The 18777-nt window shown below is 41.6% G+C and overlaps 1 protein-coding gene across 1 annotated transcript in view; it reads left to right on the top strand.

Moving 5' to 3' along the window:
• LOC311223129 (uncharacterized protein) overlaps positions 1-16070 on the top strand; it is a 41811-nt gene extending 25741 nt beyond the window's left edge. Inside the window, exon 2 of the mRNA XM_084307879.1 lies at positions 13487-16070. Within this exon, the coding sequence (XP_084164005.1) occupies positions 13487-14409 (923 nt within the window). The 3' untranslated portion in view covers positions 14410-16070. The remainder of the gene's footprint in view (positions 1-13486) is intronic.
• Positions 16071-18777: the final 2707 nt, after the last annotated feature.

The raw sequence follows: 18777 nt of genomic DNA, 5'->3' as shown, positions 1-18777 counted from the left end.
CAAAACGAATGCCTTGTTAATCATAAGTAGTAACTGATGCAGTAGCTTGTGTGTGTGTGTGGGGGACGGCGGGCGTTGGGTCGCGAGTGAACTTTTTTTTTTTTTGCCTTTTGACGCTACACAAATTGATGCTTATTTATCGGCGACTGCTATCGGCAAATTTTAGCTTATCGGCCGATAGGCAGATAGCAGTCAACAAGGCACTTATCGGCCGATACCGATACCCGACCGATATATCGGTGCACCCCTACTTACAACCGGAGGGAACCCCCTTAGTATCTCCCGCTGACTACGAGTGTGCCTTATGTAATTCTTATGCTACAGGTGGCGTCAGTTATACCCATCTTATGGTGCTCATGGACTTACGCTCTTGACCTACTTAAGTGTTCTTCGCCATATAACCGCAATTCATAATTCTCAATATTGTAACCTATTGTTGCTGCTCTAATAATAAATACTTCTAAATATAACTTTCTTTGTTAAGCCGTATTCTTGTGTGGGTGTTCACCAGATATACCGTGTACTGTATGGCCAGTAATTAAAGTACATAACTAAGTAGTGGTTTAATAATACCATACTCTCAATACAGTCAGGGAATTGTACCCCTCAGTTACACTAATCTTTATCTGCAACTGTGAAGAAAAACCCCAGGTTTAAACAGATTGAATATACGCATACAAGAAAATATTTTAAAAAAAAATTAATTTTATTATAAAAATTTCGAATGTTGATTTAGAATTCGAATGTCAACATTATGATCGAAGCTTCGAAGCATTCGGTACAGCCCTAGTGGCGAGAGACGAGGACTGGGGAGATGTGGTCCCTCATTCTGGTGCCTGAGACCAGCCTGGCAGCAGCATTTTGAATGCACTGGAGGGGGAGGATAGTTTTGTCCGGGAGACCAGAGTAGAGGGAATTGCAGTAGTCCAGTCGTGAGAGAATAAGCATGGTGATGACTTTATGAAGGTCGCTGGGGGAGAGGAAGGACTTTATTTTTGAGATGATGCGCAGTTGGAAGAAACAGGACTGTACTACTGATCTTACTTGTTTATGGAAATTGAGATCTGAGTCAAATAAGACCCCAAGGTTTCTCACATTGGGTTTCACCAAGGAGTAGGCCTGCCACGATAACACATTTTGCTGGGCGATTAATTGCCCCCGAAAATATCGCGATAAGCGATATTATTGCGACCGGTTAGAGAATTTTTTTTTTGAAATTTATTTCCCCAAACTTTTCTTTTGAAGCCCACCGCTCCGTCTTTTCCGGTGTTTAGACTTTTATTTTGAAGCCCACCGACCGGACCGGAAGTATTTTGTGATTATCCTAAGCAGAAACTATGAGCCGACAACTTGGGCTAATGATATGATGTTTTTGAGCTAATGATAAAACAAATTGTTGGTGAACAACTAACTTTAGGTTAGTTTTAACGTTAGCTACTAACGTTAGATGCAGCTACTACAGGCAATCAACGATGAGGAGGAAGCGTCAAAGCAGTATATAATATAATAGCTGTGGTGCGTAAGCACTGCAGCACGACTCGAAACTACCGGAGTGTTATAATAAATTAATTCATGTTTAACTTGTCCCCGTGTCCAGTCCTTTGACTAGCCCCACCCGTTAATTGTAAACAATGATGCATGTAATTGTATTAACGTTATTCTGTGTTGTACTTGTAGCTATGCTATACGTTGTATTTCGTTTGTAGCTAATGTTGTTAGCATTGAATGAGCATCAACGAACGCTAGATCTTTAATCTTTATTTAGCAGTCCAGTTTCTCCGGGCAGTAGCGAGTAACTACTTGGGTCTAAAAATAGCTAACGTTACACTACAAATAATGCTACTTGGTTAAAAGGAGCAACACTATTGAGAAATGTCTATGTGGCGTTGCCCCACGGAGCTCCCGTGCTGTACTCTAGTAACGTCAGCGGCCCGCCTCCCAACACGGACAGTGACTGAGGGGCACTGGTTCCGCCTCATTAAAACAAACGCGCAAATAGCAATTAATCGCGCCCGTCAAAATCATTGCATTCATTTTAATTATCGCAGCAATTAATCGATTTATTGCTTATCGCGACAGGCCTACCAAGGAGGAGAGGGTTCCTATGTTTCTGGAGCTCTGAGTGACTGCGGTGGGGGTGCCAAACAGAATGATCTCCCCCTTGCTCTCATTTAACTGTAGGTGGTTTGGTGACATCCACTCCTTTATATTGCCTAGGCAGGTCTTCACTTACAACACCTTGTAATAGTCTATTAATTTCCCTATAGCTGCGGGAGATCCTGCCGGATATACGGGACCTGTGTGAGGTCTATTGATTTTAATTGGGAATGAAAGGATAACTGTTCCAACTCCAGCTACGCTTTCTATAGTCTCACCACAAAACATAATAAGAGGATGATTGCATATGTCCTCACACACCCCATCACATTTATATGATCACACACACACTAGTACCACTCACTGACACACTACTAGATCACTGTACTGCTCACTCCACCCACACACTCAGCCACTCACTCATTCATTCATAATACTGCAGTCAGTGGAGACACACCGCCTAATTGGCTGATAATCAATCCCTGTCTCCTGAGCCGTTCAGCCATTGTGTGAGTGTCATGTGTAAGGCTGAGACGATGTGCCATTTGGAAGAATCGATAAACCGGGACAAAATTATCGATAAATATCGATATTTCTATTAAAATAATATATATATATACGTATATATATATTTATTTTTATTATTATAATTTAAACAACAAATGTATGTTTATTTTGCAGCAATTCTTTGTCGTTGCCGCCATCTTTAGTGTTACAGATTTCCCCATTTAAACTACCACAGTGATCCTTCTCATGTTATAGTCTGTGGACTCTGGATGTGATGGAGGAGTGCACTGCATATTGAATGCACACAGTGCAGAGTTGCAATTCAACTGTATTTACATGAAATGGGGGGATGTTTTAACTAAAACAATCCACAAGACCTAGTATTTTAGTATAGTATAAAGTAGGGATGCCCCGATCGATCGGCCACCGATCGTTATCGGCCGATAATCAGTATAAATATGCGATCGGTGATCGGTGATAATGCTTTATTTTCGCCGATCGTCAAAACAGATCTCACTCGCTGAGTTCTGTCTCAGACACCGGGAGCTGCACACAGTGCTGCGCGTCTGCTCCTCCTCCAGCTCCTCCCGCACGCATGTAAACACGGGTCTAGTCTAGTGGGACGGGACCTCCATGAGCTAACGTTAGCTACCGTTACAAAATGACCCAGTCAACTATTCACTTTTAGTTTAATACATGATGAGGCTTTGTCTAACTGAACGGTATCCAGCCGGCTAGCTACTGATAGCTCCTGATATCAACAAATGCTCCAGCAATAGTCTAGTTATCTAGTACTAGTGTATGATACCTCTGTTAGCTCACGTTAGCTTAGCTCACTGTTCAAAACGAAATGTCCCATTCAACTAAATAGTTCACTGAGGCGTTGTCTTAACGTTATATTTCCGGCTAGCAGTAGCTACTAGCTACAGACAGCTCCTGATATCAATGTCTTATAACACTCATTCGATGCATATTCGAAGCCCGGCTTGCGTCGCAGTCACTAACGGGGATAGCTGAGGGAGTAGGGTATATCTGCAGAGCCTAGGGTAAATCTGCAGAGCCGAATGTGATTTGATCAAAGCAGAGTATGTACACACAGACAGTGGAGATAGCGAGCATTTTGACTTGTTGCGTGGTGGCGTTGTCTCGCAGATAATACAACTACAAGTACAAGTCTAATTATATAATGTATATATTTTATAAAAAAAAATAAAAAATTATATAATTTTTTTTTTTTTTTATTAATCAAAAACGATCGGTATCGGATCGGTATCGGCCGATATGGCTCAAGACGATCGGTGATCGGTATCGGTGGCAAAAAACGTGATCGGGGCATCCCTAGTATAAAGCATTACATCGATAAGTGGTCTCAGCCTTAGTGATGTGGGCCTGAGCCCGAGTAGCCCATGGTTGGGTGCTACACAGTGGTGGTGAAGGAGGCCATTTCCACCCTACATTGTGGGGAGCGCTTTGAGTTAGGCATGGGCGGTATGACGGTATTAAGGTATACCGGGGTCAAAATCACAGATCCATTTCAGTTTATATTACAGTGAAACGTTGTTTTAACAGTGGTTGGTTGTAGTGCACTGCACACACACGCCAGCAGAGGGCGAGACCAGTCCTCGAGTCACTAGTGGAGCGAGGCAGCTGGTTCTCTATACACAGGAGGAGTACACAGGAGGAGATGGGGAAACCCCGCTTCACTGGAAATTAAATGAGAGTCGAGACACGCTTACCGTTGCTGCCTGGTGCTGCGGGCTAACTGGCTGTTCTGAGAGCTAACTGTTGTGTATGTGTATCACAACGGTGGTCACGCTTTACGGTAATGTTGCGACAGTGCTGTGAAAATACCGTAAAACGTTGTGGTAACGAGTGTGTGTTGTTGTGGACTGGTGGAACAAGCAAATAAACGGTAAAACGTTACGTTGCAGTCCGGTGTGTTTTTGAATACACAATACTAACGTTACTAGTACTAGGGTGTTGCGGGGCTCCTGGCTACCATTCTGAGAGTTAACGTTAGTATTACTAGGATGCTGCGGGCTTCTGGCTAGTGGCTCCATTCTGAGAGCTAATGATAGTAGCACTCGGATGCTGCGGGCTAACTGGCCATCTCCGCGACTTGTTTACTTGGTAACACGGGTTGCCACGGGTTGCCCCCCCCCCCCCCCCCGCTGATGAAAATGAAAGTCATACCATTCAATACCGTACACCGCGGTATTATATAATCAAGGTATAACGGTATGAAAAAAGTGATACCGCCCAAGCCTACTTTGAGTCTAGAGAAAAGCTCTATAAATGCAATGATCATTCATTCATTCAAGCCTTGTGCATTTCTGACAGTAGCTAATGCTACATTCACTCGGCGTCGCCCGTCTGGTAGGGCTGCACGATTTTGGGAAATAATCTAATTGTGATAATTTTTTTTTTTTTTTTATGTTTTTTTTAATAATTTTTTAAACATAACATCAAATTAGACACACAAGCATTAACAGTAAACATCCAATGAAATCACCATTTGAATCATTATAAATGTAGTTTACGAGATATATACCTAATACTTGCTATCTAATACCATACATACATATGCTCTTGCTCGCTCACCCCCCCCCCGGACCCCCACTTGGATAATCCATCCATTTTCATTCGTTTCTAACCAGGCACTACAATTCATATGCTAGCTTTTATTCTCTCCACCACTTCTAACCAGATTGCAATGTTGGTTTCACTGACACCTAAAATTCTTGCTGTAGATATTTCTAGATAAATCACATCGAGATAGGTAAGAACCCATACCTTCCGGCACATTTTTTTCGGTTGAAACCATCTTGATGCTATCAGCTTTTTAGCCGCTGTGATACCAGATAAAACTAGTCTCTTTAGCTGTATAGGGGCTGCAAACTGAAAAACATCATTCAACAGCAATACAGAGGGATGTACAGGTATGTTCAGAAATAAGAATTCTGATAATTGCTGGGACACTTCTTCCCAGAATATCTTAACCGGTGGGCAATCCCAATACATGTGCATAAATGTACCCTCTTCTCCATTTGTACATAAGGAACATAGGGAATCTTGTTTAAGTCCCATTCTGTTCAATCTTATAGGAGTCAGGTATGTCCTATGAATATAATTAACACTTTGATTGCCTAAGGCTAAATTCATGATATACCATTGGTTGCCAGCTCTATTTGTCTATGGAGAAGTTCCCCTTCTTTGCAGGGCTATAACTTTTTAAATTCTATTGCTAAATTGCCATTATTAGGGCCCATTCAATGTCCTATATGTATTGTTCAGGGTGTATGAACGTTAAACTTTTTCATTCACATATTCATACTAAAATATGATCTAAAGTATAAGTGTTTTCATCTCTTTCTGCAGCTTTCTCCAGAACGTGATTTATAGCCCCAAATGCATTATATTGATGATCAAATACAGTTTGATAGCAATCGGCGCGATATAAAAAAATCCAACTGGACGGACTTCTGGAAGTTACTACACGTCATCTGATGTTGACCGGATGGGCGAGGGGGCGTTTATAATTCCGTGGGCAGCGTTATACCAGGCCTGTACAGTGCGAGATATATATCGCACGTGCTACAGCAACAGCGGTCTGTGCGATGAATGGATTTACTTCACTAGCACTGGTGCGATAGGGATTCGGTTCATATAGATACTCTTATTTTGAAAATCCTGTAGCGGGTCTCATTTCTGCCCACGCGCAGCTCCAGCTATAATAACTAGGCTCGACAGCTAGCAACATTCAGGTGCATATGATACTCTTATTTTGAAAAAACTCCGTGACAACTCGACGAGTCATATCCGCCCTATCCGTGCTTGCAAGCAGAGCAGCGTGTTGGTGCGCACTGCTGCTGCGTAACACAGCAGTGCGCCTACACGTCCCGAAATAAGTCCGTGGTGTTTTTTTTTTCTCGCAACGGGTCAAATGCATCTACATGCTTTGCACCGTCGCCATTCCTTTATGCGCACATCGCCCGAAATTAACGTTTATGTACCATTACAATCACTACAACGTTAGCAAGCTAACAAGCTAATCCTGATCACAGGCAGAGCCAGCAGACACAGTGTGGAAAGGGAAATGGGGGGGGCACTCTCTCCCCTTCCCTGTGTGTGTGTGTGTGCGTGCGTGCGTTTGGAAAGACGATGAAGTCACTAGTCAGGACTCAGGACAGGAGTATATTATAGTAAACTGAGGATGGACAGATAATGTTGATATTCAAATATAAAACATTTCGAGAGGAGTGGAAGTTTGAAGACAGACTAGACTACAATATGATGCAGGGGTGGTGAGTTGAAACAGTGTGTGTGAATGAATGAATGTAAACTTTATTTAACAGATTGCAGAATGGGTACATTACAGTACGGCTCAATACACACAATTGTTAAGGGGATGCAGACCAGAGAAAGACGTTTGTCTTGTTTACATCAGGGTCCCCCATTGTGTGTGTGTGTCCCAACCGACCCCACTTCTATGTTTCAATAAATTATTTGCATTTAAAACTATTAACGCTGACTCATTCCTTCAGTCCACTCAAAATTATGCTAATATTCCTTATGTTGTTTATGATATTAATTGAAAATAGCATATGAGAGTATTACTATTATAGTAATAATAACACATGGCGATATACTAAATGACAGCCAAACATGGCACTGCAACTAAATAACACAAATACAATAGGCACATTTGTGACTGTTACAAATATAACATGTTTTATACTTGTGCTACAAGATTTTGGCCTGTGCTACAAAACTATCAACCTCTGTAGCACCAGTGCTATGTGCAAAAAAAGTTAACGTACAGCCCTGGTTATACCATTCATCTAATGTGGGTCAAATGTTCATCAGATCAGTTAGTATAGAAGACATTGAAAAATAACGCTGAATCTTACCGTATCCGTTGGGCGATGAGCGTGGAGTATACATTTTCCTATTATGGGATGTTGGAATACCCGGTCCATTTCCAGGTTGTATAATGGTATATACGTCCAAATCATGTTGTTTATCGAGTTATTGGCAACGGATCGCTATGTATTGTGACGAGCTAGAGTGCCGGGACATATACCGAGTGCCCGGAAGTAATATGGTTGAACAGCACATCGTCCAAGTAACTTCCTGTTTGGCGATTGCGCCGATCGGCCACCAGATGGCGCTCTTGAACCGCTAGAGCAGGGGTGTCAAACTCATTTTCACAGAGGGTCACATCAGCATTATGGTTGCCCTCAAAGGGCCAAAGACCGTATAAATGTTAATGTAATGTAAAATAAATGTAGCTACACATTTACATATTGTTAAACATGGTGTTTCTGTATTTATTACTTATTCAAGTTATACATATTGCATATTCATTTGCATAAATGTAAAAATATATGTTAGCTTATGTTATTTTAACAAATAATTTTAGTTTATCAGAACTCCATATTACTCCACCAATCAATGATCAAACCATTCAAGTAAATAACAAAGAAGAATATCATCAAATACAAGCTATGACATTAAGTTTGTTCAAAACCTTTTTGTCACAGTCAAGAGGGGCAGAACTAACAACTGTGAGCTGCAAAGAACACGTGGGACAGATGTAGCAGATGTTACAAAAACAAATGGCTGCACACAACCTTGCAGAGGCCATACATCCAACTAATGGAAGATAGTTTAATTAACTTTAATGAACAGATTGCAGAATGGGTACAGTACAGTACAGCTCAATACACACAATTGTTAAGGGGATGCAGACCAGAGAAAGACTTTCGACTTGTTTACATCAGGGTCCCCCATTTTCAATTCGTAATGAAATTGCTATTATGTGTCTGCATGAACACACAACTGTAACTGTACTCAAAAATAACAAAATAAGGGTTGTCTCAGTTCACAACTATATTGGTCAAGTTTTGGGTGGGACTTGTTTGCGTCCCTACAGCTTCTTATTCAATTGAGCGAGATGCTCGGTTATGTCACACAGCCAGTTTGCATCTGACAGTTCAGACAATATTTCTTCAACCCTTTGTTACCTATTCCGCCTGGATCTTTTTTGTATTTTGGGCTGTAAAATTGTCAAAGAATGTCTGAGGAGTAAGTGCTTTTGGCTTTTTTCCTTTGTTACCTCAGATGTTCAACATACATGTATGTGTAAGAATGTGTAATAACTAAGGCTGTCAAAGTTAAAGCTTTATTAACGCATTAACCCACAATTATTTTAACACTGCTATTTTTTAACCCAATATTAATGTAAATTATTTTTTATTTTATTTTTTTTTTATATAAACCTGAGCTCTTGGGGGGCCACATCAAATGACGTGGCGGGCCGGATTTGGCCCGCGGGCCGTGAGTTTGACACCTATGCGCTAGAGGGTTCAGTGGGGCTTTTTGGTGGGTCTCAGGCCAGCGGATGGGAAATATGAATCCGATCACAGATATTGATATCAAAGACGAGTTACGGCGTCTTCGGCAACTTGAGCATGGCGGGGAAGGATGCCTAAACACGTCTTCCGGCAGTTAAAGTGTTAAGATTAATTTGTTGATGGTCCGGGTTACGTGACGCAATTCGAACGTTTGCCCAGACTTCTTGCCAATCAAAATCTATTTCCAAGTCTGGTATATCCCTCCTCCAGACTGAGTCTAGGGGGAGGATTCCATACGAATCCTCCCCCTAGACTTAAATTTGCGATTATAATATATTTTTTTTAAGCAGCCCCAGAGAGGTTTATTGTAAAATGCGGCTTGCATCTGGCCTACGCGGTGGGTCTTTTCAGGACACAGAGCCTGAAAATTTTCTTTTTACCTGGGAATCGATACCGGTACCCAACGGTACCTTTTTTTCTGTACTTTACTCTCCCTCTCTGAAGTCTAAACTTCACAACACACAATCTAAAACCCCTTACCTCCCTCTCCCAAACCGATCTTGTATCTCAATGGGACTTACTGGTTCAATAAATGTAAACAGAAAAATAATAATAATAATTGCATCATTCCAAATCGCGATTTCGATTTAAAATCGATTTAATCGTGCAGCCCTACCGTCTGGGACTTGGGAGTAACATCACTATCTACTGCCTGCATTGGATATCAATTCATCATAGATTTCATTGCTTTGTTTTCTTTTGCGTCTTTGCTTTGATGAACATACTTGCTTGTATTTGCCGCTATTTACTTGCCTTTATTGATTTGACGCAAAGATCTGGTCTGTGGGTTAACGTCTAGCTGTACTACCTCCAGCCCAGCTGTTCATTTCCGGTAACAGCGCCTTACTGACTTTCCCAGAAAACCACAGAAGAAGGCGGAAATGAACAGCTTGGCTGGAGGATTCAAAAGGAGACTTCAGAGAGAGATGGTTAATTTTAGTATTTCAGCAGCAGCTTGTGTTTTTTCACCCCACCAGTATTTGTTGAGAATCTTTGAGCTTTCTGTTGATCCCTTCAAAAACACAATGCAAACTTGCAATAATTAGTTAGGACGAGTAGGGGAGTAACGATTCGACCCCACAACTATTCGATTTGATTACGATTCTTCAGGCAACGATTCAATGCATCATGAAATCTCTTCATTTGACCACGATTTGATGCAATTCTATAAATTTTCGATCAGTTAATTCCCCCAAAATGTTGAATACACAAATGTGGCTGGGGGAACTGATTCACTCAGCATGAATGGACTATAGTTCAATAAAAACAATACACCAAGCTTTAAGTTAACAGGATATTTTATTCCCAAAAAGTGCCAGATTTGAGATTTCAGACATTTTATGTATTAAGTGATTAATGCCTACTGTGGCAAAGTTGTAGCTAACAACTAGGCCTAACAAAAAAGGCAGTGACATTGAACTACTGCTACAAAAGTAACAGTCACTTAACTTTAGCTTTTGTAGAGCCATATGGAATCCGCGATCACGGAATCGCGGACGGAATCGCGGAATTGAGCAATAAAAATGGAATCCACTATAAAAATTTTCTTTTTTTTTTCTTTTTACCTTTTTTTTTTTTTATGTTGTGGGACTTGTACAGCACTTTGTTCAACTTTGTCAGTGCTGTAAAGTTTAAACCTTTTAAAATCTTAGACAAACAAAACACTTTGCTTTCATGAAATATTGTAAGCCGTCATTTGTGGCTTTATAAAAGCAGCACAATGAACACAAATCTGTCAGTGCCGAGTCCGACCTCATCTTAAATAACAAACAGCATTGCTTGTTGTAGTTAAAGGGGAACTATCTTATAAATGGCCTTTTTGAGTGTTTAGCATTGTTTCCTAGCTATGTGAACTTATATTAATATGATCTATGTCTCAAAATTCTCATATTGGCGCATTCTTCCAATTCTCCTCTCACAATATTCACCCTCACTGAACTGAGTCGTTTGAAAATGTGCCTATATGTGATGTCATATAGTCACTGCTGCATGTTAATGTTCAGGCGAACCAGAACGCGCGCAGTGGTTTAGGAGCCCAGGCTCAAAACAGCTCGAGATCTTGAGGTAGAAAAATGCTGTTTTTGAGGACTTGATTAGAAATACAAAACAATGAATAAAAAAAATATATATATTACAGAGGTGTTCCATAGACTCACATGAATTGTGTAAAAGTGCCCAAATAGTGAAAGAAATAGTAAAATAGTAAGAGAGGCAGAGTTGATTTTGCAAAAATATATATATATATATTTTTTTTTTTTAAATAATATTTTATTTTCATATTCGAATCCCATGCCCATCGAACGAAGCTTCGAAGCTTCAAAGTATTTAAGACGGCCCTATTAAATGGACTGTTATATCTTATTAAATTGTGGACATTTATTCATTCCCACTTATTAGACACTATTTCTGATGGTAAAATGAGTGTACAAAGCAAAATACAGAATTCTGAAATATTAAAACGGAAAAAACGGAATTTGGAAAAAAATCAAATGGAATTTGGAAAAAAATAAAACGGATTTCATATGGCTCTAAGCTTTTGCCCCTTTTATGCATACAATGCCTATGTTTTGGCTAGTGTTGCTCTTCTCGAAAAAATTATCCTTTCAGGGTTGCCTATTGAAATACTGTAATTCCGTGGGGATTTTGACTATGGGTGAATTCTGGGAGGGGCTTGTGTGGTGGTTAGACATAATTCACCCATGGAACTGTTGGGAATAGGGGTTCCGCCTGGATGTTATTGAGTGTTGCTTTCCTGTTGGCTAGTAACCAAGACAAGTGTGTTGTTGTTGTTGTTGTTGTTGTTACTCATGCAAAATAAACGTTTAGCGTTGTCTTTCAACACCCCGCCTCAGACTCCTATCCTTCGGCACTACAATGCCAACATTTTGGGAAATTAGCTTACCGTCTTCTCCAGAGAGAGACAAGAAGATTGATACCAGTTTCCTCTCTGTGCGTTCAGTAAAGCTATCTGGCTGCATGTTAGCCCATCTTAGCACAATGAATGGAAGCGGACTGCATACTGGAGAGAAGCGTATTTCATTTTGGCCAAACTGCTTACTGCACACATTATAATTGTGATTCTAATCGATTCTAACATTTTCAAATCGATGCAGTTGAATTGTCACCTTAGGATTGATGCATCAATGCATTGTTACACCCCTAAGGACAAGTTATTGACTTAACCCTCAGAATCTGCAGCTTTGTTATAGAGCTTTGTATATATATATTATACATACATACAGCTCAATAGAGTTAGGTTTCCCCCCATCTCTCAACTCAAAAGCGGCCCACAATGAATTCACATCCTCCCCGATCTTATTTCTTTCAGCCCCCAGAACAACAGAGCCTACGAAAAGACCAAAACCAACAATGTATTTCTTCTACTTACAAGTACCATCCGTCCAGCCAACACCAGATTATAGCTTGTATCAAGAAGTCCTAGAACTCCATTGTCTTCCAAAAACCCCTCTAAAACAAGTCACAGAGCCATACTGTTTGTCCTTGTCAGTATAATTCATCACTGCATTTTTACTGTAACGTTAGGTAGCAAGCTAGCTTGAACAATGCAACAGATCTTTATTTAAGACTTAGTCCTGCCTGCCTCACTAACTATGCTGGATTAGCCACGTAACATTATATTGTCCTGTCTTAGAGCTGTATATAAAACAGGGTAACGACAATAGTGATGTTACATGTTTTTAACATACCACAATACACCCAGACATTTGACCATGCTGTGATGTTTGACTGACCGAATAACAAGCCACAACCGCCTTACCTTGGCATGCACATCCGGAGAGGGATATTTCCAAAGGATCAGCGATGTAAAATGTCCCGCGAGGAACGTGCTTTGTGTCTCGGCCTCTCGGAGAAAAAGTTGAGCTTCAAACATTTGAATGTATGCCAAGAACATATGATTGGTTGATCCAAACAGAAACCATTGTTGATGACTTATGGTCCCTATAGCTGATTGGCTGGAGTTTTTTTTATTTATATATATAGATAGTTCTATCTATGCCAGCAGCCCTGTGTAGTAGGCTATCGCCCCTCTTGCGTTCCATACCTGTTTAAACGGTGAACTGTATGGATGGTCAATGATGGAAATTTCCATAATCTTTTTTTTATTAAGAAAATACATGCCGTTGCCCGATGTGAACTATTTGAGCAAGTCTTTGGCAATATTGGGCAAAATATAGCCAATCTTAGGCTGATTGCCCTAGTATAGTATGTGAGTTATAGCGCTCATACACACACACAATGGAAAATATAATGGTGGACATAATGATGAGACTTTGTAACGATGGAGTTTGATTAACACATATGTACAGGAACACAATTTACAGCCATAAGAAGAACCAATATCCCCAAACAACATTTGATAGGATATTATATTATACTAGAATAAATTAAAACGTGTGTACGTTCATTCGTTTTATTGCCGTGTATTCTTCTGCTCCTCTCTCCAGACCCCCCACAGCAGCTCTCCGTCTGTGAAGAGGAGGTTCCCCCTGAGCAGCGGCGGCGGGAGAGGAGCCCTCGTCTGGGCCAGGGGGAGGAGCCAGAAGCCCTACAGATTAAAGAGGAACAGGAGGAGGAGCTCTGGACCAGTCCGGAGGAGGGAGAGCAGCTTCGAGACATGGAGGAGGCTGATGATATCATACGGATGACATCCGCCCCTCCTCTCTATATGAAGAGTGAGGAGAGACCTCTGTCCTCGTGGTTTAACCACCAAACCCAGGCCGAGCCTCTAGCCAGCACCTCGGCTGCTGAACAGATGAAGACTGGTCCCACCAGAGAGGACCGTGGACTATCGGAACCGGCCGGTAACTTAATAAATCCAGCCGGTGATTTTGAACCCAATAGATACGTCCAGACACTCTCTTCAGACTGTTCCGGAACAGAGACCAATGACAGCGACGAGTGGGAGGAGCCTGGTGGTGGAGACCCTCGGTCGGGCTTAAATGAGCATAAATCGCACCGGGTCAAAGGACGGCGCTTGTCCACCGGCGACAAGTTCAAGACATCTATGGACGTGTACCATCATGGACTGATGAAGTCGGCCAATCAAATCCTCTCCGCACTTTGCTGTAAAGTGTGCGGGGCGACTTTTAATAAGAGGTATTTTATGTGTCACGTTAAAGTCCACCTGAACAGCTGCGGTTTGTGCGGAAAGCGTCTGGAGCCCACGGAGAGCTTGGAACGTCACCTCCAAGATCACAGGACTTGTAAAATTTGCGGTAAAATATTTAATAGAATGTTTGAATTTGTGCGTCATTCAATAATTCACACCGGAGAGAAACCCTTCGGTTGCACGGTTTGTAACAGGAGATTCAGTCAGAGGGGAAATCTAAAAGTGCACATGAAAATCCATACAGGTGAGAGACCATAGAGCTACAGTGGGATGTCAGACGGAAGACCACAGAGATACAGTAGGGTGTGAGACTGAAGACCATAGAGATATAGTAGATCATAGACCTACAATAGAATATCAGACTGAAGACCATAGAGCTACAGTGGGATGTCAGACTGAAGACCACAGAGATATAGTAGGGTGTAAGACTGAAGACCACAGAGATATAGTAGGGTGTAAGACTGAAGACCATAGAGATACAGTAGGGTGTAAGACTGAAGACCATAGAGATACAGTAGGGTGTAAGACTGAAGACCATAGAGATACAGTAGGGTGTAAGACTGAAGACCGTAGAGATATAGTAGATCATAGATCTACAATAGATAGGGATGCCCCGATCACGTTTTTTGCCACCGATCGTCGTGAGCCATATCGGCAGATACCGATCCGATACCGATCGTTTTTGATTAAAAGAAATTAAAATTTATTTTATATAAATTATTATTATTTTTTTATAAAATATATATATTATATAATTAGACTTGTACTTGTATTATCTGCGAGACATCGCCACCACGCAACAAGCTCCACTGTCTGTGTTTACTCTAGTAGCCTCCAGCTACAGCCAGGATTCTCCGGAGCTGCAGCTGGACCTATACTCGAGTAGCCTCGAGCTATGGCCAGGATTCTCCGGCGCTGCACCTGGACCCTATTGGTATAACGTTACTTAACTGTGCTCAGCAAGCCCTCAGCTCGAATACGCATCGAATCAGTGTTATAAGACATTGATATCAGGAGCTATCTGTAGCTACTGCTAGCCGGATATATAACGTTAATACAACGCCTCAGTGAATTATTTAGTTCAATGGGACATTTCGTTTTTAACAGTGAACTAACTTGCGCTAACGTGAGCTAACAGCTAACAGCTAACAGGTATCATACCTACCTACTATACTTGCTAGAGCGTTTGTTGATGTCAGGAGCTATCGGTAGCTGGCCGGCTAGATACCGTTCGGTTAGACAATGCCTCATCATGTATTAAACTAAAAGTGAATAGTTGACTGGGTCATTTTGTAACGGTAGCTAAGCTAACGCCGTCCTCCCGTGTCTCACTAGACTAGACCCGTGTTTACATGCGTGCGGGAGGGGCTGGACTCGAGAGCAGACGCCGCACCACCGGTGTCTGAGACAGAACTCAGCGACAGCGAGTGATCGGGTTTGACGATCGGTGAAAATAAAACATTATCACCGATCGCATATTTATACTGAATATCGGCCGATAACGATCGGTGGCCGATCAATCGGGGCATCCCTAACAATAGAATGTCAGATTGAAGTCGATAGAGCTACAGTAGGATGTCAGACTGAAGAAACCATCAGTGTGGTCCAGAGAGCTGCTGTTTGTTCAGTTCTGGTTCCGTGAAGAGACTCTTAGTGATAATCAGTCAAGAGGGAAACCAGAAGCTAAGTCTGAGATTGTGATAAAGGACATAATCTGAGTCGGAACCTCTTTATTAATAAAAGGATTTCAGTAAAAAAAAGCTCTTCTCAGGGGTAGGCTTGTCGGTGATACCAGTGGTATTCAGGCATCCACCGAGATTACTTGCCCACTGGTGTATGTTGTGTTTTTATTTAATCTTTTAATCTATTTATTTTTTATTTTCATAAAAATACAACCCATTTTGTTAGTTTTTTTGCATCGGTGCCCACATTCAATAAATAAAAAACGTATTTGTAAAATACTAAGCGTGTTATCAATACTTAGTCAGACAACATTATAAACTGAAAGTGTGCGTGGACAGCAGAGCTATGGGTGGTACTGCTGAGCTATAGGGATGGCTAGTGTGACGTCACAAATTACGTCCGTGTCCACTAGCATGTTTATTCTAATGCGGCCAATGTAATCGGCAATGGCTACAGCCCAGGAACCGGTCACCCTTTTTACTGTGACATCCGATGACTTCTCAAAGTCTGTGAAAAAAGGTCTCAACTCGTATAACAAAAAAAATAACTGTAACGGAGGAAAGAGACTTTTTTTTCTTTTACATCATTTCTATTGCTGCAACACGGGACACAGCACTGCACCATTTTACTGCCTTTGAATATCCCGTCTCGAAGCAACATGACACGGAAGTGGCGTTTTGGAATATGATGACGTAGCGCCTAGCCATCCCTATACCGCACAGATGTCGGCAGAATCACAGTTCAGAGTAGCTTAAGTTTCACTTTCACTTTTAGAGTAGGTTTAAGTTCACATGAAGGAGGGAAAAAAGGCTAAACGCGACAATGCCAGAGGATTTGGCAATCTCCTGGATTCAAACCCTGCAGTGAAGGCTCGACTGGAGAGGAGCTCGGAGGAACAGTCCAGACCAGCAATAGTATGTTTGTGCTATGCACTAAATAAGACTGCAGCTACATTGATCCGTCAGATAGCAAATTTACTTTGTTTATTTAAACATTTTAACCTAACGTCAACTCAACTCACTCAAGTCTTTGGGTTGAAATATCTTTACATCACAGGAACCTTCCCTGGCGATTGATTGATTGATTGATTGAACATTTTATTAACAGATTGCAGAATGGGTACAATACAGTACGGCTCAATACACACAATTGTTAAGGGGATGCAGACCAGAGAAAGACTTTCATCTTGTTTACATCAGGGTCTCCCATTTTCAATTCATAACATTAATGACATACATGACATACAGATATACAGTACAGTTACATCCAGACATTTATGACATACAAGATATACAAATATACAGTACTGTTTATTTACAGACAGAGTTTCTAAAAGAGAATATATACATTTGAGGGGGACATTGTGTTTTCCTTTTTACCCCCCGTTGAATGCCACCATCCACGGCCAATGTTAACGTTAATATCGCCTAATCTATGTTTTAAATTATGGCTATGTGTCTAATCTGCCCGTCGCTTATCAAAGAATAATTTTCCAGTCAACATTGTCAAGGCAGATTCCCGATGTTTTTTTATCGCTTCATTTCCGTTTGATAGCATTTTGAAATCACCCGTTTTCGGGGGAAAAAACAACCCATGCCTATGATAATCGCCTTTTACTGGAATATTCCAGAACGTTGTCATTTGTCGGCCTATTTATGAATCGTTTTCAAATAAACGCTAGATGATCGATAGTATATGTGTGCGCACGCACGCTCGTGCCGTGCGCTGATAATCGCTGCTCTTATTTCCTCATGGCTTTTACAGTCAAAACAGCCATATCACATATCACATAAACGCTTATATATCCGTGAAAACGAGTCTGATTATCCTAACACTGATAACATAGATTCCTTACCTGAGGTCAGATGGTATCCAAATGGTTTATTCCAATTTCAGATCGCCATTCTAAAAAATCGATAATTGTATTGATCCATCATGTGTACAGTATAACACATGATCCGCGCGGCTCAGAGGCTCCAGAATGAACTCTGGTAGACCCCGGCTGCATCAGTGAGAAGTAAAATGTGGAGTCAGAAATCCGTTCTCCCATCACTTTCATTGAGTCCATTCCAAAAGGGTGATTTACCATCTGGGAGACGATAGGGGGGCGCTTTTTTCACATCTGAGCGCCTGCGCTCCCTGGATCTCCAACGGTAGGCTTGCGTGATGCAATATGATTTCAGATCGCTAATAATTTATATATATTTTCTTTTAAACGAGAATACTCGTGACGTGGCATTCACCGGTCGGGGCGTAAACCAGAGAAAAGCCGTGAGTGGCATACAAAGTGTTAACACCAGGTTCTACCATGCAACAACATGGTACAATGACAGCAGAGCAAAGGGACAATCAACAATAGACCATATTCAGGTGGCGTAGCGGAGATTGTGCTCGTCACCAATGCAAGAGGCTGCGGTCTCGACTCCCGGAGAGTCAGCATTGCCTTGGCTCGGGCTGATCGCTATACTAACTCATTTGGCTGAGTTAGGGGGAGGGGAGCCGTGGGTGGATCCTGGGCGTTGTGGACAGCGACCCCTACAGTTCGGTCGTGGTCCCTGCTCAGCAAGGGTAGGATCTGGAGAGAGGTAGTGCGACCTTCCACACGTTACACTCTCCCGGTGAGAATCTGCGCGGCCAGGCTGGCTGCACATGCGTCGGAGGAAAGCATGTGACAGTCTCCGGCCTCTCGGACCAACAGTAGGGGAAAGTGCGCAACAACCAGGAAGGGGGTTGGGAATTGGCATAACGACTAACAGTGGATGGGAGAAAAATCGGAAAAAGGAGGGGGAAAAAGATGACGATAATAAAAAATAAAAAAATAGACCATATGTATCACTTTCCATACATGTATCACTATCTACATTAGTATTAAAGTGGCGTGGGGTAAATATTGCAAAGCAGCTGTTTGTAGCGAGTTCAGCAGTTGGGCCACAATGAACTACA

The sequence above is a fragment of the Notolepis coatsorum genome (genome assembly GCF_963971535.1).
Source record: "Notolepis coatsorum genome assembly, chromosome: 2".
NCBI lineage: Eukaryota > Metazoa > Chordata > Actinopteri > Aulopiformes > Paralepididae > Notolepis > Notolepis coatsorum.
The sequence above is the reverse complement of the archived record's forward strand: the minus strand, read 5'-3'. Positions and strand labels throughout refer to the sequence as shown.